Source organism: Orbicella franksi, chromosome 13 (genome assembly GCF_964199315.1).
Source record: "Orbicella franksi chromosome 13, jaOrbFran1.1, whole genome shotgun sequence".
Lineage (NCBI taxonomy): Eukaryota > Metazoa > Cnidaria > Anthozoa > Scleractinia > Merulinidae > Orbicella > Orbicella franksi.
Genome location: NC_138157.1, coordinates 17540093 through 17565954, shown reverse-complemented (window position 1 = coordinate 17565954; position 25862 = coordinate 17540093). Strand labels below are relative to the sequence as shown.

The 25862-nt window shown below is 40.3% G+C and overlaps 3 protein-coding genes and 1 pseudogene across 3 annotated transcripts; 3 read left to right on the top strand and 1 right to left on the bottom strand.

Annotated features, from left to right (window-relative positions):
• Nucleotides 1–9051: 9051 nt before the first annotated feature.
• On the bottom strand, nucleotides 9052–9816 carry LOC145466504 (cannabinoid receptor type 1A-like). Its single transcript, XM_081450234.1, has one exon. The coding sequence runs from the start codon at nucleotides 9814–9816 to the stop codon at nucleotides 9052–9054; it is 765 nt and encodes a 254-aa protein (XP_081306360.1).
• Nucleotides 9817–12667: 2851 nt separating this feature from the next.
• On the top strand, nucleotides 12668–13689 carry LOC145466499 (D(5)-like dopamine receptor; annotated as a pseudogene).
• Nucleotides 13690–16063: 2374 nt separating this feature from the next.
• Nucleotides 16064–21281, top strand: LOC145466509 (collagen triple helix repeat-containing protein 1-like). The gene is made up of 4 exons (XM_081450236.1): nucleotides 16064–16211; nucleotides 18331–18458; nucleotides 19685–19957; nucleotides 20729–21281. The coding sequence occupies exons 2-4, from the start codon at nucleotides 18336–18338 to the stop codon at nucleotides 21086–21088; spliced, it is 756 nt and encodes a 251-aa protein (XP_081306362.1). The 5' UTR covers nucleotides 16064–16211; nucleotides 18331–18335; the 3' UTR covers nucleotides 21089–21281.
• A 2296-nt stretch (nucleotides 21282–23577) lies between these two features.
• Nucleotides 23578–24795, top strand: LOC145466496 (D(5)-like dopamine receptor). The gene has a single exon (XM_081450227.1). The coding sequence runs from the start codon at nucleotides 23845–23847 to the stop codon at nucleotides 24622–24624; it is 780 nt and encodes a 259-aa protein (XP_081306353.1). The 5' UTR covers nucleotides 23578–23844; the 3' UTR covers nucleotides 24625–24795.
• The last annotated feature ends 1067 nt before the right edge of the window (nucleotides 24796–25862 follow it).

Below are 25862 nucleotides of genomic sequence, written 5' to 3'. Positions count from 1 at the left end.
TGACAGTTTGGGTCGACTCAAATAATTGTAAGAACGCCTGTTTGAGTCAAACGTTGAACTTAATTCAGTCGAACAAAACTGCTACACCAAACAAATAACAAAAGCGGTCTTGTTGCAATTGGTCAGTGGTTTTTCAAGGTAAAGTTTAAAATGACACCTTTAGACCTAGACCTTTGATTATGCGTTTGGTTCGACTCATGTGAAGATCGGCGTTTGACCCAAAGTAGGTCTTCAGGCGTTATTCACGGCTGGCCAGGCGTGAAGAACGCCTCAGCGGCTCCAAATAGAATCAGTCGAACTTAACTGGGTCAAACGCGGAACTTGACATGAACCTAATAGGTTAAATTGGGTTCGGCTCATGTAAAGTATGGCATTAGACCCGGGTATAAGATGCGTTAAGAGTGAGTGTCAGCAAGAATCAAGCAAAATCGAAAATTAGCGGGAAAATGTACAATCTAAATTTGCTCAAACCCCGGCCGTTAGTAGTCAATTTTGAACTCGTCATCGCTGTGTGGTTTTTGGTTCGGCGGAAAATGGCAATACTAGATTTCTGGGCCAAAAGTTTAGGCTTGAAAAGTGCTTTGCTTTGCTTTGTACGTTCGAATATTTTGTACGAAAACGTAAATCAATAAATCAATAAAATAAAAGACTTTATTTAACCTGAAAGGCCAGTCAGTGATCACTGGATCACTGGTATTAACTGGCGATCAGCATTTACATATACAATACTGCTATTCATAAAATTGTACTTTAAAACAAAAAAAACAAGAAGATATATATAGTAAACGTTTACATTAACAATTACAACCATTGTGGAGATTATATAAAAACAAGCATTTAAAAAGAAGAGCAGCAACAACAAACAGACAAGCAAAAATTTGAACCTAATTTACGGTACATACATGATTGATACGGTCTTGATCCATAAAATGCTTAAAAATATGTGTTTTAAACTTAGAAAGAGTGTTTAATTCTCTGATCTCTCTTGGTAATCCGTTCCATTCTCGTGCAGCGTCACACTTGAAAGTAGACTGACCCATTTTCGTCTTAGATGGTGTGACGTTTAAAAGTGTTGAGTCTTTAAGTATTCTTCCATGTAGATCAGACCTCTTAACAAGATATCCCTCTAACTGGTGCGGACAGTGAACATTGTGTACGATCTTAAACGCTAATTGTAGCTTCAAAAACCACCGCCTTACTATCTAAGGATAACAGATATAGCCTGTTACGCATATCCTTTGAGCACGTTCTGCGATTCGGAGCAAGAATAATACGCATGGCCTGATTCTGTAATCTCTCTAATCGTCATGAATTACTTTTTTCACAAACACCCCATATGATACACCCGTAATCTAGGATGGGTAATATAGTTTGTTTACAAATGTTCAGTAGAACTCTTTGGCTAAGAAAGAGCGCGATCCTGTTTAACATTTTGAGTTTAGGACATACTCTCGATGCAATATACGTAATGTGCTTATTCCAGGTTAGGCAACTGTTCATATATACACCTAAACATTTGCAATGTTCACTTTGTTTCAACAGCTTTCCGTCTAGTTTCACTTGTAAGTCACGAGTGTTAGCTACCGAATATCTTGATCCAACTAGCATGGCCTCGGACTTTTTATGGTTGCTGATGAGACCGTTGCGGCGCAACCAAACGCTTACTTGATTAAGATCATCGTTACACACTGTTCAGCAGCACCAGCATCATTGGAACTTGCATGAAATTCAGTGTCATCGGCATAAAGAATGACTTGGCTGTTTTCACAAGCACTGGATATATCGTTTATATGTATATTAAATAGGGTCGGCCCTAAGACAGAGCCTTGGGGGACTCCATGGGTGATTTGTTGCTGTTCAGACTTAATTCCATTGCAGCTGACATATTGAGATCTCTCCGATAGGTAGCTTCTGAACCACTCGTACTCCTTCCCATGTAGATGTTTTGAAAGTTTCTGTAGTAGGATGTTGTGATCAATGGTGTCAAATGCTTTCCTCAGGTCGAGAAAAGCACATACAACTTTCTTGGTATTGTCAATTGCCATTTTCCATGAATCTACCGCTTTAATGAGGGCGATTGTTGTTGACGAGTGTTTCATAAAGGCAAACTGATGTTGTTTTATCATTCCAGCTTCGAGTGCAAAGTTTGTTAGAGCATTGTTCGTAAACGCTTCAAAGATCTTCGAGATGCACGGAAGCACTGATATAGATCTGTAATTGTCGCGTTCTGTTTTACAGCCACCCTTGAAAATAGGTGTTACTTTAGCCACTTTAAAAGAGGAGGGGAAGTGACCAGTGCTGTATGATAGGTTGAAGATCTTGGCTAGAACTATACTGATATGCGGAGCGGCAATCTTCAAAGCTTTGGCTGGAATGTTGTCTGTACCAGTTGCCTTTGTGTGATTCGTAGTACTCAATGCTTTAAACATGTCCCACTCGTTGATAATAGGTAGGCTGAAAATCTTAGATGGAGTCTGGGACTGGGGTACTGGTTGTTGTATGCCAGGTGATGGTCTGTTCTCAAGCAGCGTAGAGGCTACGCTGTAAAATATTCGTTGAAGGAGTTGGCTATGTCGAGCCCATCATTCAGTTCTATTTCGTCAACAACCAACTTTTCGGTTCCAGATATTTTGCTTTTAGATGGTAGAATTTGCCTCAATGTTCTCCAATACGCTTTTGGATTTCCACGGTTCTCTTCAAGTTTGTAAGCAAAGAAATTCTTTCTTCTTTTCCTGTTAATGCTCGTTACCATGTTACGGAGGCGTTTGAACTCATTCCAATCTGTGGACAGTCCATGTTTAATTGCCTTTTTGTGTAGCTGATCTCTTTGCCTCATAAGTCGAAGAACAGAACTATCAAGCTACGGGTGTGTCTGTTTTCGTACTCGCTTTAGTTTTGTAGGGAAGTGACTATCAATAAGAGACTTGAATAAGGATTCCCAGGCAGAATACGTGTCGTCGATGTCGTCAAAACAATCTAGAAAACTCCAGGGTTTTTTTTTCCAATTCAGAGAGAAAGTCTTTCATACTGCTTTCCTTCCATGATTGCGTTTTAATAATTCGATGTTTTGTTGGACGGGCCGCGGGGCATTTCATTATTCCATAAATGGGATAATGGTCACTGACGGTTGTGCTCAGAGCGCCGGAAGCTTTAAACAAATTGGGTGTGGAGGTGATGAGTACATCAATAAGACTTTTTGTGCTGCGTGTTACACGGTAAGGCTCTTTTATCAACTGTGCTAGTTCGTTGGCCATAAATTCCTGTAACCTTGTTGTTTGTTGAAGAGAGGTGTTAAGGCAATCGCAGTTTAAATCACCTAGGATAATGACTTCGAGGTTATTTCGTGTAGCATATCTCAACGCATCATCCATGTAGTTGAAAACCTCCAGAGATTCGTTTGGGGCTCTGTAGATGCATCCAATTAAGAAATTAGTGTTGCATAATTTAGCTTGAATCCAAATTGCTTCCGACTCTGCCTCTAAGAGTCTTCGACGACTATATTTCAAACCATCCAGTAAATAAAACGCTACTCCTCCTCCTCGTCGATTTGTGCTTCGGTCTAGACGTTCTAACGATTAGTTAAGAATTGAGATTTCAGAGTCCGCGACAGAATCGTCCAGCCAGGTCTCCGTTGTTGCGATAATTGAAGGATAAACATCACCAAAACCAACCTTAATTCATCCATGTGCTTTAGTATACTTCTGGTATTGATGTGAACAATCATGCTTGAGCGTTTGCCATGAGTAATGTTCTGGGTAGTAGTTCTGAGTAGCGTCTGTCTTTCCACTGGGCCAGGATTTGACGAGACATCACAGCATAGGGCGAAATAAGTGCTGATTTGGACGTTTGCATCGAACGGCAAGACAACCGCGTGTGTTCTTCGTTTCACTTGCTTCAATATAGCAACCCCGAGAGAAGTCGAACGACGAGAGCAGATAATTAAACCGGATTTGAGTAGTAGACCATGAAAATAAACTTTGTCGAAAACGCGACCAATTGAGATTGAAGCAATCTGGACACCACGGGGTTCGAGATACCATGCGACCGCAAGTGGACTCGGTATATCTGTCATCTCAACCTTGGTTACCGACCTAAATCATGGTTGATTGCAGGGTAAATCGAAAATGCTACGCAGCAATAATAAATTCGGTCCAGCTCCAAGTGCATCGTGGCAGAGGTAAAGTTACTTGTCAAGTTATGTGTTAATGAAAACAGCTTCGGACTGGCAGCTGAAGCATATCGAAGTTTAACTAGACAGTGTGCTTGTCATAGATTAGCACATATTAACGAAGTTTGGATGCTGAAGTTAGGTCTGAGAAAGGTCAAACAAGAAACCACAGCACCGCAGATAACTTTATTTTACCGAACACCGTAGCGTGAAAAACACAAAATCGCACACCAAAGGGTTTGAGATCACCAATGCATTACCACTTAAAAAAACAAAAGAACAAGCTTAATTTTTGGTTCGTGGGCAGCTTTAAAGCTAAAGCAATAACATAATCATTAACAAAATAAAAGCACTGTTAAGGTCCAGTAATACGGGCAACATTTTTCTTCAACTTGTCTCGCACCATTGTTGCATTGCAAGTTTGTGACCAACTTGTCTCGCAGCAAAACACGGTGTTGCAAGTTGAGGCAACATGTTGCGCAAAGTAGACTCGAGTTCTGCTTTCCGCAACCGGACAAAGTTCAGTTTTGCTGCTCGTATTACCACTGAAGCTACAACTTGTCTCGCAACAAATTTGAATTCAACGCTTGTGATTGGCTGTCGGAAAGCGCGGCAACGCGGCAAACAAAACAATCATGGCGGACGGTGAAGACGAGCGTCAATTCGAAGTAGGCCAGTAACTCTCGCAAAGTCATAAATTTGCCCTGTACAAAGACCTCGAGGGCTAACATAGTCTTTGGGACACCTCGTTTGTCCCTCCAAAACAAGCGGCAAAAGGGGCAAAAGGCTTGGAAGCACTGTCGCAAACATACAACTGTTCGCCTAGCTATCTGAAACGACACTGAGCTTTACTCTAAGAGAACTTGGCTGGCGCGGAAAATTAAGAAGAAAATGACGCCCAGAACTAGAAGTGCAAGTTCGTCGAAACGCTTAATTATGAAAGAAGGAACCATTTTTATTTACACACGATTGACCAATCATACGTGTAGAATTCCGCAGACTTGCAACACTGTATTATGTTGCGAGACAAGTTGGTCACAAACGTGGTAATACGCGCAACAGAGGGTTTCAACTTGTAATGCAACAATGTTGCGAGACAAGTTGAAGAAAAATGTTGCCCGTATTACCGGACCTTTATTTACCTGTGTTCCTGGGTCTGTTTGACCCGTTTAGAAGGGATTTGACTAGAAGCAAAGGCAGTTTATCTCAAATATCATCTTGTCTGCCGCTTTGTTTTCACTATCTTCATTAATTATTAACTCTCATCAGGGAGAGATTTTCAGATTTCATAAAATCCTCAAACCTTCAACTGAGCCGATAACTATATGAGATTGTGCAATAATATTGCATAATCTCACAAAAATCTTCGCAATGGTTAGACACAAAAGCATGTATTGAATAACAGATACTTTTCTTAAAAATTAATATTTATTGCGTTTAGCTCACCGCTTATGTTCTACAAAATTGTTTTCCCGCTCTGAAATTTTGTGAAAAGTTAAAAGTCGTACTGCAAAAACAATTTCTGCCAGTCGTTGCGAATCGCTTGAAATCAGACATTTATACCGTAAATTGAATAGCAGAAAGCACGAAAACTCGTCAAGTGCATTCCACAGAAATTCTCTTAAATACACCAACGAAGAGGTAAACTCCACTGAAACTGACTATATTTTAGTTAAAATTGTATGCCGAAATAAACACATTACGCGCCATTACAGAGCCCAGCCAGAAACAACACCAAACAACTCTCACAGATCAAACACTCGTTCGAATTTACTTACAGTGACTCTCCTTGCCATTTTAAAGTGAATAGAGAGAAACTTGTCGTGTAAATTGATCGTCGATAGAAGTGTAACTCGAGTACATTCAAACCTGTATTAAGCGAACACCTTCTCAAAATGCACCATTATGTAATAAACTTCTGTACATAGACACGTTCGTGCGGATTCGATGGCGGAATGTCTATGAGAAAGCGGCGGAAGGAGCGAAAGAAGGGTCGATGGAAGGATCGAGTGAATCTCCCATCCATACCTACAACTTGGATTTTGCAAGTCAGAAACGATAATTGCAAGTACAGCCTGCTAAGCACGTAAACATATTTCAGAAGTTATGGAAGCTTTGATAAAACAAGCATGCCAATAAACGCTGTAATTTTAAAAACAGTAGTACATGTAAATAGCAAGACTCAACATCAACAAGAATAACCACTATATTTTCAAAGAGCTTTTTCACTGAGTTTGGGCGGAAATAATAGATCTGTCTGTCACGGTCCGTCACGCAATCTCTTGTTCGATTTCGCAAGTTTAAGCGCTCTCTCATAGACCACAACCTGATTTCCCCACAACAAAAATCATATCAGTTAAAAGCCCATCCCTAAAGAGGTCTGATCTCTAAATCTCGTTTAATTTGTGATAAAGGAAGTGGGTAATTTCTTTTTCAAGTTAGGTAGTGATTTCCATAAAGAAACAGGGGGTTTATTTCAGGAGTGGCGAATGGTCCTTCAAAAGCTCTGGGCCTCATAAAATTTTAGTCGAATTTCACGGATCTCGCAGTCTCGTTTTTTAGCGGTTATGTGCGTCTCGCAGTCTCGTTTTTTCTAGGAAGCTGTCTCTGAGTCTCGATTTTTCGCAAGGCTAAGGGTCTCGAAGTCCCAAATCGTTCATTTATCTGTTTTTATAAATGACGTCTTCTCTTCACTTGATATGGAGTTTCAATGGAGCAGCTTACAAATTTTCCGAGAAAAAGTTAATCCTAACTTCTCCTAATTACCTTACTTCCACAAAAAGGTACAAAACCTACCGCAACGTCCGCTTTGGCGCCAGAAAAACAGTCACTTTTGTCTAGGATATCATAACGTAGTGCGTTATAATCGAATTTCCAGTTCCAGTCAGTTCCAAGAAGCTGGCGTAAGGCTGTACAAGCTCATTCTTGCTCTCAACTAAATCTGGGGCTCAAAGTTTAAGAGTCTGAACGTCTCGCGCCCGCACTCAAAACACTTTGAAGTCTCGGTCTCGCAATCTTAAATGTCAAAACATCTCGGGCTCGCAACGAAAAACGCTTGTCTCGCCGTCTCGCAAAGTCTAGCATTTACCGTTCGCCACCCCTAGCTTTCGCACAATGTCAGATTTTTTTTTCAAATGTACTGTCATATATAAATTACAACCTGGAAATTGAAACCTGGATAAGTTGTAGAATAAGCTAATTGCAAATGGATATCTTCTGGCTTCATACTTCAGGCATGCGGTTTTCTTCAAAATGGCAATGAACCACATAACGACGAATAGTTCAATACGGACTACTCATAGCCAAAGTTTGAGCGATTTTGAAATTTTCAAGTTTGCCACTCCATGTTTGATTTTCGTGGACATGTGCTCTTAATTAATTGACAACCATCTTTGATTCTGTCCCTCAGTTAATATTTAAACTTAACTAGCTATGCTGGCTAGGGTATTCCAATAGGGGGTGCAACGTATAATATCATTGTCCAGACAATAAAAAGTTTAATGCATGTAGACCTCGAGTTTCGAGTGGAAACTGAATGTTGAAGAAAACGGTCAACATTTCTTCTGGTTCTCACACCACCCAGGCAGACAGAGCTAATCACGGCTGGTCGCACATCTAGTCATGGCAGGTTTGCTTCAGTCACTTCTACAGCAATCTCGGAGCTTCCCGGTAAATGAAAACTTAAGTCTCTCACATCCGCAGTCGGAACGGTTGGAAATGAAGGCTGACGACCATGTTGGTTGCACGTGGAAACTTCAAGACGTGACCAGGCTTTCTTTTTGCCTTCAATCGGCTGGCGAACAATCGAAGTACCTCTGAATAATTTCTTGAAGGCGATTCTGAACTCTTTGGATCTGAACATGTAAACAATTGGGTTGAGGGCGCTGTTTATTGCCGTCAACATGATGACGGAATGGCGGAGTGCGTCAGGGACTCGATTGGGCCCAAGTTTTACCGTGAGCAATATACAGATGAATCCTGGAAGATAGCACAAGGTGAACGCACCGATCGCGATAACTGAAAAAAGCAAACACAAAAACCAAAACCAGGTTAAAAAATGTAACTTAGGCCAGGAGGAAGTCTGTAAGAAAGCAAATCCTTACTCTCGACCAAAATTATTTGAGGTCTATATTATTGTGTCTCATTCTGAGAAGCTATATTTTAAAGTCACACCTGTCTGGTGATTGATCATTCTTATCGATGTTTTTTTTCGGCCCAAACTCTTAATTCAATTTCAAATGATTATCAAGGAATACCATGCTAATCATTCAAAACAGTAAAAAAAAAGCACTCAACATGGCGCTGCATGTATTTGGGTGATACTTGAGGGTTTGTTCCTTTTGAATCAGAGACTCTTTCAGGATTTTTCCAGGCTTTTCACTGTCAAAGTTAGCGAAAATAAGTCATGTAATCTTACCGGCTAATGTTTGGATTTCTGCCTTTTTTTTCGAGGTTTCTTTTATAGATGTAAACTCTGGGCATTTTATAGCAGGCAACATCTCATTGCCATATCAATAATCCCTCAGAAGCAAGCCATATTTAATGATAATCTGAAAAAAAGATGCTTCCTTGTTCTCGCCGTCAAACCCAAATTTGTAGCTCACGTAACAACAGCTTTTTTCGGTTATTAAAATCGTGCATTGTGTTTGTATCACGTGATTAGTGTACTGACGGGGTCTCTAATTGCCTGTATGTGACGGGAGATGACACATAGGGCTCTTGATTAATTCTAGAAGAACGTGATGTGTTATCACCATAAATACATTACACGTGATTCAGATGAAAAGTAATGAATGGCTATCTGGACTAAAGTAAAGTTGATAAAATGAACTTAGAATACTAGCAAAATTAATTTGATGTGTATTAGTGGGATTAATAAGGCTCTAGTTACCTGTTGTCTTCACCCATTTCATTTCTTTTCGCTTCCTTTTCCTTAAGTCAGCAGTTTCGGGATTCAGGTTTTCGCCAGGCTCAACTCGGCTGCTCTGAGACCATGAGATTTTGGCGATATGGCCATAGACGAAAATCGTCACCACAAATGGAATCACCACGAACAGGGTGCTGTTGAAGACAACATGAACTTTATGCATCAAGAGATGCTCGCTTGTGAACTCAGAGCAACCTATGATGCTTGTTCTAAACTGAGTGCCGTCACTGTCAACGTAAAACAGGGGAAAGACCACCATGGAAATCACAGGAGCAACCCAGGCAACCAACAAGGCTAGCGTCACGCGTGTTCTGGTAACAATTTCAGTGTACCTCAGAGGATATATGATAGCAATGTAGCGATCGCAACTAAGAAGACAAATATGACCAATGCTGACGTACAAGAGTACTCCAAACAGTACTATAAAATGTTTACAGGCTTTGTTTGCTGCTTCAAAATCGTACAGCCAAATCAAACGGAAGAGGAGAAACGACAGCAAGGAGAAGTCAGACATTGCTAAGCTGGCCAAAATAGAACTGCTTGGTCTTTGTCTGAGGGAACGCGTGCCATAAATAACCAGGCAAACAGAAATGTTACCGAGCAAGTTTGCTATAAACGTGAGGCTCAGAACAGCGGTTTGTAAAGCAATAGAGACGGTACTTGGCTGAGACGCTGTGAAACTAGGGTCAAAACTTTTAGAAGCGCTATTAGAACCATCCATGTTGTTTAAGACTTCGTTTCCTCGGTCGATTTCTTACGAAACAGTTGCAGGCGGAACTGTATGTTTCTTAGTGGCGATTGATAAACGTACAGTTCCGGGTATATACGTTCGATTTATACGGTTTTTTTGTTTTTTTTTTCAGCGACTCGAGTTCGTTTCCTCGTTTTTGTCCTTGCCGTATATTTAAAGTCGTCTCTAAAAGGAAATCCTTTGTAATTATTTCAATGCAATCATAACCTAATGCTTTGAACAAGAAATCAGCCTGATCTAAGAACGCAAATACCAAACTACAGCTTCCTAAAAAGTTTATGCCTCAAAACTTGGACTGAACTGATTCAGAACTAGTGTCAAAGCTTGTGTGTACATTTAACGAAATAGGTTTGACACAGCAACAGAAAACGGCGGAAAATTAAGGGCCATTGTAATGCTTCCCGTAGGTTTTACCTTTAAATTTGACGAAAAGAAGTTTTATGAGGGACTTTTTATAAAATGTATAGCATTTCTTAGCTAAAATAGTCTTCGATAACTCCTTGTCAATTGTCACTTAAAAATGGTTTGGGAATTAAAATATTCCAAATGAATGAAAACTTTATTCACTTATTTAAACTAAGTACTTAAATTTTGTTTATTTTATCCTTAATTAAAGCAGGTGGAAAGGTGTGAAGGTTACAAAGAAACGAGGTTTTTTTCAAAAATAACAGTAATAATAAAACAAAGGGAAAAAACGGAAGACTTGGCACATGTGTGACGGAGACACCTTTTACGTTTGTGTCACCGTTTCCTCTTATCGTATTTCTCGTGATTTATTACTTCGTCTTCGCGCAACACGTGAGTTGTAACTTTAGTGTCAATTTTAAGGTGGCTCAAAACAGTTTCCAGCACTTTCCAAGACTTAGATTTTCATGAACCAATATCACCACTCTTTATCAGTTGATGCTACAATCATGGTATCAAGACTGTCCAATCGTTGGTGACAACGCTGTTATCATTTTCGTGACACGAAGGTTACCATGAGAACAGTAGCCACTAAAACAACCTTAACTTGAGCTCTAAGTACTTCTATTTTAAAAACGAATTTTGATGAGCAGAATAATATTCAACCAGCATCTTCTAAAGATGCGTTTTTCAAAGCATCCGGATATAAGTATATCAGACCAGAATTTCAAACTTTTCTTTAAGTCGCAGTATATCCGTAGTCAACCACTGTGACTTAAATTTATGCATTATAAAGTGGAGATCGCCGTGCTCGTTTAGGACAAAATGGAACATTAAGTTCGCTGTCGAGCTTAGCTTGAAGGAAATTTCTTAATGTTTTATTACTTGCACCTGCTTGAGTGGGTGCACTTTTAAAGAAAAAATCGTTCATGTTTTTTGATAAGCAAAGAGAAGGGTTGAAATGTAAAAGTAACGCAAAAGACGTAACGTCATAATTGTTCAATATATGCTCACTGTTTTCCTTTCTATATGTAGAGAGATGTAAAAGTGAAACTATAACTCATTAGAATCGCTTTGAAACGGCACGGAAACACAAGTAGCACACAGAAAGGTCGAAGTAAGTCGTTTCATTGCATGTTTTTTGTTCTAACGCTGACGCGCAAAGTCACATAATGTTCACGGCTCGCTCGTTCACTAGGATACCAGTGTAGTGAAACATTTCTCCAAATACAATAACAAATTTTATCCTTGAGTAACGGCTTTTGTGCACGATTTCAGCTGTATCTTTTACCCCTTCCGAACAAGTTTTTTTAAAATTTTCCAACTTAAAGAGAATAATTTTTTATTGAATGTGGTTACGATTTTTATTTTTAATTTTTATTTAAGAAATTCTTTCAAATTACACTTGCCTAAACTGGGCTAAGAATTTTCGAAATATCACTCGTACCGTAAAATCCTTAATTGCTCTCGCTTTCATATGATATTGATTGATAACGACAACAATAATAATAATACTAATTAAAACTTGGACACCTTTCGCCAATGAAGGCTCTCCAAATACAGTATGCTCTTTAATTTCTTGTTATTTTCGGTACTGAAATTTGACCATTTAAACTGAAATTTCATTAAAAAAAATTCTGGACTTGGCATGTGCTTTCCCATACTTCCCTCCCTTAGTATCACTGGATTTAAATGTCGATTAACAAAATAAGTGATGTTAATAGCATTTGTCTATAGTCACCTGTTTCAAAGAAAAGAAAAAAGTTCAAGGCAGATTATAAAGATTAAACTGTTTTGAATGGCTGCGATAATAAACAAAGTATGTTATTTCCTGTTAAAATTGGGCGGCAATTTCGGTATTTTAATCATGAAAACTGAACTCTTAACGGATTTCATCATTTATTTGGCTTTCCATATACTCCCCTGTGTTACTTCGGGAAATGTTTATTGCAGTTTTGCGTTCAAGTTTCAAAATTTAAACACACGTTAAAAGTCGCCTTTATAACTATTACGAAAACAAACATTGTACTGCGAGCGACCTGAAGAATCTCTCTTAATTTTCGGGTATTTTGTCCACTTATATTGTTAAATAACCTTGTTAGTTTGTGATAAACTCTTCTCGTGAGATTTCATCGGAAGCTCTTTCCATTCCTCCGTTTAAACAAGAGGATTGTTTCGTAAACGGTCGATTCGTGCTAGGAGAATTCTCGGTTTTCGTTTCTGGATTTGAATATTATTTTCCGGCCTTGTTATTACTTAAAAATTTGCAAGCCGCTCGAACAATAACGAGGAAGTTTATCTAAGCCATTTAAGAAAAGAACTATTTATAAAGAAGTGAGGTGAAAATTAAGTCGCCGCTCATAAACATGCAGTGCTAGTAATCAAGCGACGCAAACTTGTAAGGCATCGAGCCAACAAACTAGCATGGGCGATTCGTTTGACGGGTCTCGACATTCTGGCGGGAGCTTCACTGCGCCGTCTCCGAGTATTGTATCCACAGCCTTACAAACTGCAGTTCTAGGCCCCACTGTCATAGCAAACTTGGTTGGTAACATCTGTGTTTGTTTGGCCATTTGGCGCGTGAGAAGCCTCCGCAAAAACCAGACAGTTATATTCTGGCCAGCTTAGCAATGTCTGACTTCTCCTGGCTGTCGTGTCTTCTCTTTCGCTTGATCTGGCTCTACGACTTTGAGGCTGTGTCCAAATTGTGCGAGCATTTCGTAATCATACAAGCAACACTCTTGCACGTCGATATTGCTAACATTTGTCTACTCAGTTGCGATCGCTACATAGCTATCCTTTACCCTCTGAGGTACACTGAAATTGTCACTAGAACACGCGTACAACTAGCCTTGTTAGTAGTCTGGGGTGCTCCTGTGGTTTCCATGGTGGTATTGCCCCTGTTTTATGTTGACAGTGACAACACTCAGTTTAGAACAAGCATCTTAGGTTGCTCAGAGTCCACTAGTGAACATGGCTTATTGCACAAAGTCCATCTTGTCTTCAACATCACTCTGTTCGATGCGATTCCTTTTGTGGTGCTGATATTCGTCTACGGCCACATCGCTAAGATCTCTTGGTTTCAGAGCAACCGAGTTGAGCCTGGCGAAAACCTGAATCCTGAGATAGCTGACATGAGAAGAAGGAGGAGGAAAGAGATGAAATGGATGAAGACAATAGGTAGCAAGAGACTGATAGTTTAAATTCTGTTTCCCTTTACTATAGTAATTTAGTTTCCGAAGCATAATGACATTCTATCCGATTAGCTCACTGACAGGACTGACAGAAAATACATTAAATGCACATTTTAACCAGGAAATTCTATATTTAGGACTAAAAGAAACCGATAGCATAGTCAAAAGCGTGAGCTACAAACGCCTATTTTGTGAAACGAACATCGTGTGTGTCATAGCAAATTAAAAATAATATTAATACTCTCCCGCGGAAGCGTAGATAAAAATTATTACTAGGGCCAGTATTGTCCCTTGTAAAGGTTTGTCGACCTTTGTTTTTTTCGATCTTTACTTATTTATTTATTTATTTATTTATTTTTCGTGTCGCAATTGTACCCGCCTGCACTGTGGGAGATGATTTTGAGCTCACGACACTTGATTACACCTAAGGGTAAGGTTAAGGCAAAGTCGGCATTCAAGCTAAGTGGCCCATCAGGCCACTTGCCTTGAATGCTCGAACAATACTCGAACAGTCGGATGCTGGTACATCCCAGGGTTACCTCCTAGCATTAAATTTTCTGGAACCGATTTAAGTATCGGGGTGACAAGAGACAATCTAGTAATAGTGTCTTGACCAAGAATCAGCACACTGTCCCCGGCCAAAGCTCGAGCCTTGACCGCTGTTGCATTGCCATTTGTTATCTGTGTTTTACAACATGCAGACTGAAGTTTGGAAAATCCTTTTTGAAATGCCTTGCCATATCCCTGTCCGCCATCCAATAAAAAAGACAGGACAGGAAAACTTACGAGTACGGTGAGGGGGTGAGCAAGTGTAGCTGAATTCGCCCGCGACTGTTTGTTTTACGTGAGAAAGCGCCACAAGTGTAAATTTGCCCAATATTTTTGCCCATGATTGTAGATATAAGGACCAACCACATTATTTTTGCTCTTTCACTTTTCGTTACGCTCCAGTCTATCGGCTCTTCCTTCCACTGGTTCGTAATTGCAGTAAACCCTGTATATTTCTGTAGGCTGTATTGCTAGTGTGATGATAGGAAGGGTGTGGCGTCCCCTAGACCAGCTAAGATCAGTGAACGTTCACCATCGTACCATTTCTAGTAATCAATATAGATATCTTTCTAATTTCCCTTTTCTTTCTTACAGTAATGGTAATTGGAGCGTTTGTGCTCTGCTATGTCCAGCGGTGGTCTATGTCCTGCTCACCGTCAAACTCGGTCCCAGGAGTACCCGATGCAATCCGCTCTGCCGTTATTGTAATGCTGGGAGTAAACAGCGCTCTAAACCCGATCATTTACATGCTCAGGTTGAACGAATTCAAGCGCGCCTTCAGAAACCTTTTCAGAGATGCTTCGGTTGAGCCCAGCCGCACCGCCACCACGCGTATTGGCGAGACCAGCCTGGATGCAGCCACGTGCGGAGTGCGACATGATCTGCGTCGTTTATCGGTGTCCCAGTTGTGAGTGCAACGGTCGCAGAAGCACGTAGACCAAGATTGGATTCGTAGCGCGAATGATGGCGACGAAGGGGAAGACAGTGAGTGGAATGAGAACTGGGAGGAGAGATAGGCCGAAAGGACCAGCTTCCGCTCGCTGCAAAACGCCCGATTACCCTTACAAATTTGGAGCCTGGAACACACCAGACTTCAATTACGGAAGTGGTGGTGGATTCAAACATTGAAACTTTTAGACAAGATTTATCTGACGAGAATCTTAACCAGGAGAACGGACGCTAGACTAATTATCAAGGCAGTCGGTGGAAACCCTCGGGGATGTACTTTATTCCAGAAGCAATCGAATTGTCTCAAATAGTAACAAACAGAAAACGTGAATTGTCCACGTACCTTTGCTGGATCGCTAAATTGTGTAAGGTTGTTGCTAAACGGACTGGTTTCGAGTTCCTACAAAAGCCCTCAAATTGTTTAGGGATTACAAAGGTCCTCAATATATTACAAAATTACCAGTACATTAAAGCTGATTGATTAACTGTGCACATATGTAATCGAAGATTTTAACATTTATTAAAATTGTCTTCTCAGAGTCATCTTGTTTGTAATTTTGCAGCTTCTTTTGTAATTATTTGTTGTACTAGAAGGCATTACATTCAATAGCTATGCTTTGGGCTAAATAAATTAACCGTAATAAATGTCAGTCAGGCTGAACTGAGGATTTATAGGTGTTAACAAAATCCTTTTCACATGTATGAATCATGTGGCAGTCCTTATACAAACAACACTACACGCAGCTAATCAGGTGTGAGACCTGTTGACCTCGATGTTTAACGGTGGGTAATTTATAGCGCACGTACAAATATATCCACGTGTTAAGAGCGTGAATTGCTGTTTCGATAGATCACAAAGAAACAATCATGAACCTCAGCCAACTTCAAGGACAATGTATTAATTGGATCTTCGTGGTAAGGAGCAGAACGTGCCGAAGTTCGTTAAAAATACTCCACTGTGCCGCACGTCCTATTTTCAACTTTTTTTTCGGTGTTGAGGAATGTGATAAAACCTTGTCCCCGGTGTTTGATATATTTCCTCAACACTGTAGAATAGTTTACAAATTTACAGTTTTGTTGTGATAGTTTTTGGGGGAACGTGCTCAACTTTCAAACATGTCTTAACCTGTACCCCTTCAAACCGGAACAGACCAAAATATAACTTTAATATTTTAGAAACATGACACTGGTGTTTTCCAGAAACTGGATATATAAAGCTAAAACGTTCTTCAAATTGTGACCATTTTCTTCCACAACCACAGCTGCAAGGTAGGCACTTAACCGATGAACTTAAATGCAGTAACTTTGTTTTGCTTTGCTCAGTAAATGATGAATTGAAGGTATTATTTCTTGATAACCGCTAACCCACATTATGTATCGGATGACTTTGTACGGTACGCGCTTGAATACTGGAAACTGCACACCCGCAAAAACCTTTTCAAACTATGTTTTTTCTAGAACGAAAACGAAGTTTTCACGTCAAGTGGGCTGCCTCGACTTTTTTTGTAGCTACCGTAAAGATCACATGAAAACCAGTCTTTACGATTCGACTAAATGACAAAAGAAACTATTCTCACAAATGTCGTTTTCTACAGTGTAAGTCAAAACCAGAATGAAGAACCGAGGTCATAAGTCGCACATCACCAGACTGTAAGCCACGACTGATTTCGTCATACAAACTGTGATGCAGACTTTTACCGCTGACAATTTTACGATGAAATAACAATTGCCAAGTAATGAAACACTGTTAGTCGAAACATTTTCCAATATCTGTCCGACAGTCTCTTTTAAACTAATGAATAAACTGAACAGTAATAGTCCAACACAATTATAAATGTCTCTCCTAAATCTTCGAGAAATCTTTGGAATTTTTCGGAAAATGATCGGAAACTTTCGCTTGACTGAGGATCATTTTCAAACAAACAATTTTCAGGAATAGTCAACATCTCCTTATTTCTTTTTATGTTAGTGTTATATAAAAAGATATCAAGTTAATTACCCATGGAGAATTTGCAAATCTCTGCACACAACCACATACTGTGGTACTACAGTGACACTTGAATTAAAAGGGACACCCTTGGGACACTCGCTAATGTGCCCTTAATACAGGGTGTTCGCTCTAAACAGGTTCTAATGTATTGTGGAGTATTAGTTAACTAGTAGTAATCAGAGATTATGAGAGCGCGTTCGACGCTCTCACATTAACATATATATACCGTAAATAAATGATTTCACTAGCTGACTTTCAACCTTTGTCTATTGCTAAAATTAGCATTTTTCAGCAGCAACCGAGGTTTTACAGTCAGATATGCATAGTGTCGAAGTCCGTGCTAGTGAAGAGGTCACGATTTGTCGATACGTTGCGTGACGCTGCCAGTTTCTGTAGACTCTCAAGTTTCATAGAATATTTAAATTACGTACATTATTCTAAGCTAGCATTTGCAATCGCGTGATCGTTTCGCGTGGTCGATTATCGTAAACAAACTTCGTGCGACTAATTCGAGTATTTCCCCTAATGAATAAAGTAGTCTTATGGATCTTGCCTACAGAGTACTTTTCCACCGATTCCAAACAATAAAATTGCGACCGGATAAAGACTGAGCTATCTGTCGCGACTGAACCAATCAACAAATGCAATCAAAATGTAGCTGTTCCCACGATTATCATCCCAAAGCCAAGTCGCGTTAATAAACAAGGACAATTCCCTCAGATTTCGTTAAATGCCACCGTCGAAGCGTTTAAATTCGCCAAACCTAACGCTGAGACCACATAATAGCGAAGCGTACGGCGACTGAATGGAAAGAAGTCAAAAAAAGATCCATAGGAAAGACGAGCTCACATAGCCTGCTCACATACTCACATGTTCGCCACATGTCTTATCACATGTCTTAGCATTAAACGCTACCAGTTTATTGGCCGTGACATGCCCCTGCAAAAATCAAGCGGGGTGGCCATTTTGGTGTCCTTACAGGAATGTGGGGTTTTCTGCCTATAACCATGCACAGGGCAACCAACTCTGAAAAGCCACAGGTCACAATTAGGTTTGCGTTCCACTTCGTCGAACGCAATTATTAAATCTTTTGTAACACAGTCTAACACAGTCTAACACAATGTTCATGCCGCGAGTAAACGTATCAATCTAAAATAATTTACTTAGCTTTAAAATGACATCGCTGACCGATGTTAAAGGAGTCTGTGCTGAGCTTTTAGAGGTAAAAAGCCCTTGAAGTGTCCGCTTTGCTGGTTTTGTGCGACAAAATGGCTTGATATTGGTGTCCCCATCCGCTGCACGCAGGTTTATTTTAAAGTTAATGTGGGAAGAAATTTTAATAGATGGTGTCCGCTTAATACAGGTTTCACTGTATTCTCTATTTATTCTTACTCGCAGATCAAATGCCATCATATCAAAGTCAAATGAACATTTCCCACACCATGTTAAGTTTACTCGTTTTACCGCTGATCGCTTTCTGCGCCACAGCAGACAGCAAATCAAGTGCAAGTTCAAGTCAAGACAAAGTGAGTTGATTACATTAAAAAGCTAGTCAGTATAAATCAATCCCTAATACTTAAAATCCGGCTGATTAAAAAGGTAAGATAAGATAAAATAAGATAAGATGACATAAGTGATCTCAGTTGTGGCCAAGGTCTTTGGAGGAATCGTCTATGGTCAATAATTATTATACGCCAACATAGAAGAGCATGACATCATCTATAAATATCAATCGGATTTTCGTGCTATACACCCAACTGTCTCGGCTCTCCTTGAGGCCACGGACGCTTGGGCGTACAACATTGACCGCGGCAAAATCAATGCGTTGTTTTCTTAGACCTGAAAAAAGGTCTTCGCCACAGCTGACCACGAGATCCTCTTGTCAAAATTAAGAGACCACGGCATATATGGAAACGCGCACAAATGGTTTCAGTCATATTTAGAGAATCGTACTGAAATGTGCCCCATCAACGCGTCGCTCTCTAAAAGTTGTTCATTAAGTTTTGGCGTCCCCCAGGGGAGGATTTTTGGGGCACTACTATTTCTATTATATATTAACGATCTTCCAAACTGTCTGTCAAATTGTGAACCGAGGATGTACGCTGATGACAACCATCTTACATATGCAGGTGACAATGCAGACAATATTGAGTTGCATCTAAATCAAGATTTAGAAAATGTTCACAGTTTGCTGATAGCAAACAAACTCACTCTAAGTATGACTAAAACCGAATTCATGTGTGTTCCTTTCGGATGATCCGAATCATGATCAACCCTCCGTACTAAGGAACGCACCTTTAAGAGACCGCATCACACTCCCCTCCTTCCTTAGAAAGTGCATGATATCTGAAAATGACCTACTGTCGAAAACGTTCGGTTTTTTACTTTGAACTTCTTTAGCCTTGTAAATAGAAATTATTTTTAAAATCAAAGTGAATATTATGACATATCTATTATTGCTAACAACCTCTCTTTACTCTAAACGCTCCTGCTGTGAAATCTTTCTGCTAGGTTTGACCACAGACGTCTAATTAACCCATCCGATGCTCAATTTCTTGTAATGGCTGCAATAATGAATGTAATGAAAGGAAACTCTTAATATTTTTTTTCGGATGAAAAATTCAGTCTCGCAGTCTACCAAAGAGGTCAGAGACCATTCGGAAAGAACGGAAGAATAGATGTATCCGTTCTGTGCTCCAAAGCAACTTTTATGAGCTAACAAATTCTCATTTTGCTTTCTACTTTAATCAAGGAAATTCAACCGACTTGCGGTCAAAGTTGCTGTTGTGGCGCACCAGGAATCCCAGGTATCCCTGGCAGTCCGGGTCCCGCGGGACCAGCAGGTGTTGCGGGGTCGTCCGGCCCGCAAGGACCCATGGGACAACGTGGAGACCAAGGCTATGATGGCAAACCAGGAAGTCAAGGCCCTCCAGGCCCCCAGGGACTTCCAGGGACGCTGACAAGTAACTGGAAACAGTGTGTTTGGAAAAATATCAACGACGATAGGGATACTGGAATGGTAAAGGTAAATGTGACACTTACCATTCTTTCGGCTATCTCGTGTAACATTTTAACCCATCATACTAGCCCGGACCGCTTCAAGTGGGGTCCAAGGAACTATCACACTAGCACACGTTTCATACAAGGATAGCACCATGGCAACCTCATTTGACTACATTGCGTTACTGGTATGTTGCCAGTGAACTCTTTGCTAGGAAACACGTCAACACCTAAACTTGAATTTCTTATTCTTACAGGGTTTTCTTTCAGTTTGGTTTAGTCTTTTTGTCTTGGCCAACTGTATTTTGACCTTTTCAATGAGATATGCTTAGTGAGACAGATGACTGAACTGAAAAGTCCCAATACGATTTAACGGCGTGGAAGAGGTACAGGCTGCTCTTCATCTTGGTCGTGTAATATAGTGTAATATACTCTTCTGTAGGCATTTTCACAGCCTAGCAAAGGCATTAAAATTAATTCGGAAGCTATTTTCTTGTGACCCTCGTTTGTTACAGATTGGATTTATCGATATGTATGTAAGAAAGGGCCTTTGAAAGTTAATTTGGTCGTGTGCCATAATTTGGACTTATATAAAATTACCAGCAAAATATTTCGTGTCTAAACATGACTGTGCCATGTTATATTCGTCAACAAGGTAGACGACGATAAAAATACTGTAATAAATCCAGGTTGAGCTGAAGAAACGTTTTCTTTCAGAAATTTGAACTTAATTTTTAATGTCCCAAGGTCACCCTTCCTGTTCAAAACTTCCTGTTGATTTAATTTTTTGCACTAGGAATGTCTTTTCAACAAAGCGTCAGACCAGACAAGCCTGCGCGTCTTCTGGAGTGGCAATCTTCGCGTCTATAACTGCCATGACTGCTGCAGACGATGGTATTTTACCTTCAATGGAGCTGAGTGCTCAGGTCCAGAGGCGATTGATGGCGTGGTCTATATGGTACACGGAAATGGTGCCAAGAAAGATTTACACCGCCCTCGCCACATCGAAGGAGTGTGTGAGAACATCGCCAAGGGCATCGTCCGCGTGGGATTCTGGGTTGGTAACTGTGCTAGTTTCGGATCTGCTGACGCGTACACGGGTTGGAACTCAGTGTCCCGGATTCATGTGGAAGAAGTACCACCCCCACAGGCTTAAATTCTGAAGATACGAGGATAAAATTCCAATTCTCAAATTCCAAAACGCCTCATCTCCGAAACAAAGCGATCTGCTGAAAACTGCACAATTCATAGGATATTAATAACAACAATAATAATATTAATACCAGAGATTACGATCCTGAGAGAACAAATCCTCTTGCCCATGATAATCTTTTCCAATCTATTTTAATCTTCGCTGTGCAAGTTATTTTTAGACTCAGTCCCATGATTACGCAGCCAATGCCAACAGTCAATCGGGTCGCGTCCATCTAAATCCGAAACTGGAAATCTAACGGGTTAACAGAGAAATAAAACACTTTTTTAATACCGCGCTGTTTGCATTGGAAATCATTTTCAAAGCGACGGGCAGAAAAAATATCTTATACGTGCTCCTCCGAAGTTAAAATAGAAGTCGTATCATTCCCGTGCATCAATGATTACTGACATAGCGCAAGACTTGTATTCAAGTGAATATCATAGAAAGAAAATGTATTTGAATGCGGAGAGTGATCATTGCAGTTATACACACAACTTAAGTAGTTGTGAAATTAGAAGCCTGAAAAAAATTCAGGTTTGAACGGGATTCGAGCCCATGATCTCTGCGATAACAGTGCAGTGCCCATCTGGGAACTGGCCAAGATGATCAATCATGGCTTCACTTGTATTCTTCACCAACTACGGGTATATTTCGAATTCACAACGTGACCAGCTCCCAGTTGGTTTGACAGCTCAGTTGATAGAGCACTGCACTGAGGGCAAATGTTTGCATATTTAACTTGGAAAGTGCAGTGTAATATTTTGCGAAGGTTTGCACGTCCACAGCGAAAAAAGCTACTCCCCCGAAACTACCGCACAGTTTGGATCACGGTAGAGGTCTCTTTGGAAAGCATTTTCAAAGCACTGGGTAGGAAAATTATCTTCTATGTGCTTATCCTATGTTGACTTCGAAAATAAGTCTTGTCATTTCGCTGCATGACTGGTTTGCGTGAGGCGCCCTGGCTGCTGAAAGGAATTGTATTCTAACCCGCTCGAAAGTCGTTTCACGAAAAGTACTAAACGGATTAAAGCGAAAAATACCCCTTTGGAAAGTTCTTTAAAAGCGCCGGACAATTTTTCGTCCTCTATCCTTACAAATTGAGCTCCAAAAATACAGGCGCAAGTTTCTTGCGTACCGTAAATCCTCGAATTAGGGCCTCCTCTCAAATAAGCGCTCCCTTCAAAGAAACGCTTTTCCTATCAGCCAAAATTAAAAATAAGCGCCTCCGTTGGAATAAGCGCCCCCTCTCCTCACCTCCCCTTGTTTTATGGAAGAGTACTGAAACAACAAAGGATGTATAGTTTTGGTCGTGTCTAATCACAAGAAATTGATTATCGACTCATTCAAGCATGACGAATTTACGGTCGCAACGAATGGTAGAGAAGATCTACTGATTCATTTACTAAAGCCCAGCCAACCTTGTGCAGCAGGCTTTGACCGGCTAAAAGGGTTATATTACGTAGTTCTTCAATAGAGACAGGATCCTTCTGAGAGACTTCTAAGGCACTGACTCATACATTTATTACAAAAAAACCCGATCATATCTGACCACGATTTGGAAAAATTAAATAAGCGCCTCCTTCGAATAAGTGCCCAGCGTCTTCTCCTAAATTTGAAATAAGCGCCCCGGGCGCTAATTCGAGGACTTACGGTATTTATTGCGTCATTTAGATTGGCCAATCACGTACCTTTCCTAAAACAGCCTCGCATTATCACCATGCGCTAAATAAGATTGAAAAGCATTATCATAAGAAGAGGCCCGTGTACGGGGAATTTGTTCTCTCAGGTCATAAGCTCCTGATAAATATTAATTTAAACTTGGACACTACTAAAATAGAATGATATCGCGCCTATAAATTTCGGGTTCTTTTTGGTACTGAAATTTGCCCATTTCAACTGAAATTTCATTTATTTTCTTAAATTCTGAACTTGGCATGTGCTTTTCCATGCTTCTCTTTGTAACGCTGGAATTAAACAACGATTAACAAAATAAGTGATGCTAATAGCATTTGTCTTTAGTCCCCTGTTTTAAAGAAGATTTAGGTTCAAGAGAGATTATAAAGATTAAACTACCTTGAATGGCTGAGAGAGTAAACAAAATATGCTATTTCCTGTTATAATTTAGGCCCAAAATCATGAAAACTGATCTCAAAATGAAAACTGATCTCTTCACGAATTTCATCATTTATTTGGCTTTTCATATACTCCCCTGTGTTACTTCACGAAATGTTTTTTATTTTTTTTAATTTTTTAATTTTTTGCATTTTTCGCCTTTATAACTGGGGAAAACAAACATTTGTACTGCGACCACCTTAACAAACACTCTTAAATTTCGGGTATTTTCTCCACTTATATTGTTAAATAACCTACACTACAATTCAATCTCATGTTAGCATGTGATAAATTCTGCCCATAAGCTTTTCATCGGAAGCTCTTTTCATTCCTCCTATTGACCGGGAAGGATTCTTTCGACAACGGTGGATTCGTGCAAGGAGAATTCTGGGTTTTCGTTTCTAGATTTGAATATTATTCTCCGGCCTTGTTATTACTTAAAAATTTGCAAGCCGCTCGAACAATAACGAGGAACTTCACCTAAGCCATCTAAGGAAAGAACCATTTATAAAGAAGTGAGGTGAAAATTTCATCGCCGCTGATAAACATGCAACGCCAGTAATCAAGCGACGCAAACTTGTAAGGCATCGAGCCAACAAACCAGCATGGGCGATTCCTTTGACGGGTTTCGACATTCTGGCGGGAGCTTCATTGCGCCGTCTCCGAGTATTGTATCCACAGTCTTACAAGCTGCAGTTCTAGGCCCCACTGTCATAGCATACTTGTTTGGTAACATCTGTGTTTGCTTGGCCATTTGGCGCGTGAGAAGCCTCCGTCAAAAACCAGACAGTTATATTCTGGCCAGCTTAGCAATGTGTGACTTCTCCTGGCTGTCGTGTCTTCTCTTTCGCTTGATCTGGCTCTACGACTTTGAGGCTGTGTCCAAATTGTGCGAGCATTTCGTAATCATACAAGCAACACTCTTGCACGTCGATATTGCTCACATTTGTCTTCTCAGTTGCGATCGCTACATAGCTATCCTTTACCCTCTGAGGTACACTGAAATTGTCACCAGAACACGAGTAAAACTAGCCTTGTTAGTAGCCTGGGGTGCTCCTGTGGTTTCCATGGTGGTATTGCCCCTGTTTTATGTTGACAGTGACAACACTCAGTTTAGAACAAGCATCTTAGGTTGCTCAGAGTCCACTAGTGAACCTGGCTTGTTGCACAAAGTCCATCTTGTCTTCAACATCACTCTGTTCGATGCGATTCCTTTTGCGGTGCTGATATTCGTCTACGGCCACATCGCTAAGATCTCTTGGTTTCAGAGCAACCGAGTTGAGCCTGGCGAAAACCTGAATCCTGAGATAGCTGACATGAGAAGAAGGAGGAGGAAAGAGATGAAATGGATGAAGACAATAGGTAGCAAGAGATTGATAGTTTAAATTTTGTTTCCCTTTACTATAGTAATTTAGTTTCCAAAGCATAATGAGATTTTATCCGATTAGCTCACTGACAGGACTGACAGAAAATACATTAAATGCACATTTTAACCAGGAAATTCTATGTTTAGGACTAAAAGAAACCGATAGCATAGTCAAAAGCGTGAGCTACAAATGTCTATTTTATGAAACAAACATCGTGTGTGTCATAGCAAATTAAAAATAAAAATAATATTAACACTCTCCCACGGAAGCGTAGATAAAAATTATTACTAGGGCCAGTATTGTCCCTTGTCAAGGTTTGTCGACCTTTGTTTTTTTCGATCTTTATTTATTTATTTATTTATTTTTCGTGTCGCAATTGTACCCGCCTGCACTGTGGGAGATGATTTTGAGCTCACGACACTTGATTACACCTAAGGGTAAGGTTAAGGCGAAGTCGGCATTCAAGCTAAGTGGCCCATCAGGCCACTCGGCTCGAACGCTCGAACAGTGCTCGAACAGTGCTCGAACAGTCGGATGCTGGTACATCCCAGGGTTACATCTTAGCATTAAATTTTCTGAAACCGATTTAAGTACCGGGGTGAGAAGAGGCGATGTGAGAGAACAGTGTCTTGACCAAGAAACAGCACACTGTCCCCGGCCAAGCCTCGAGCCTAGACCGCTGTTGTATTGCCATTTGTTATCTGTGTTTTACAACGGACTGAAAGTGGAAAAATCCTTTTTTAAATGCCTTGCCATGTCCCTGTCCGCCATCCAATATAAAAGACAGGACAGGAAAACTTACGAGTACGGTGAGGGGGTGAGCAAGTGTAGCTGAATTCGCCCGCGACTGTTTGTTTTACGTGAGAAAGCGCCACAAGTGTAAATTTGCCTAATATTTTTGCTCATGATTGTAGATATAAGGGCCAACCACATTATTTTTTCTCTGTCACTTTTCATTACGCTCCAGTCTATCGGCTCTTCCTCCCACTGGTTCGTAATTGCAGTAAACCCTGTATATTTCTGTACGTTATGTTGCTAGTGTGATGATATGAAGGGTGTGGCGTCCCCTAGACCCGCTAAGATCAGTGAACGTTCACCATCGTGCGATTTCTAGTAGTTAATATAGATATCTTTTTAATTTCCCTTTTTTTTTTCTTACAGTAATGGGTGATTGGAGCGTTTGTGCTTTGCTATGTCCCAGCGATGGCCTATGTCCTGCTCGCCGTCAAACACGGTCCCAGTGGAGTACCTGATGC

Excerpts from the sequence above, each read along its gene's own strand:
- LOC145466504 (XM_081450234.1), bottom strand. The coding sequence starts at position 9,816 with ATGGATGGTTCTAATAGCGCTTCTAAAAGTTTTGACCCTAGTTTCACA.
- LOC145466509 (XM_081450236.1), top strand. The coding sequence starts at position 18,336 with ATGCCATCATATCAAAGTCAAATGAACATTTCCCACACCATGTTAAGT. Across the intron at positions 18,459-19,684 it reads CAAGTTCAAGTCAAGACAAA|GAAATTCAACCGACTTGCGG; the intron begins GTGAGTTGATTA and ends ACTTTAATCAAG. Across the intron at positions 19,958-20,728 it reads GGGATACTGGAATGGTAAAG|GAATGTCTTTTCAACAAAGC; the intron begins GTAAATGTGACA and ends TTTTTGCACTAG.
- LOC145466496 (XM_081450227.1), top strand. The coding sequence starts at position 23,845 with ATGGGCGATTCCTTTGACGGGTTTCGACATTCTGGCGGGAGCTTCATT.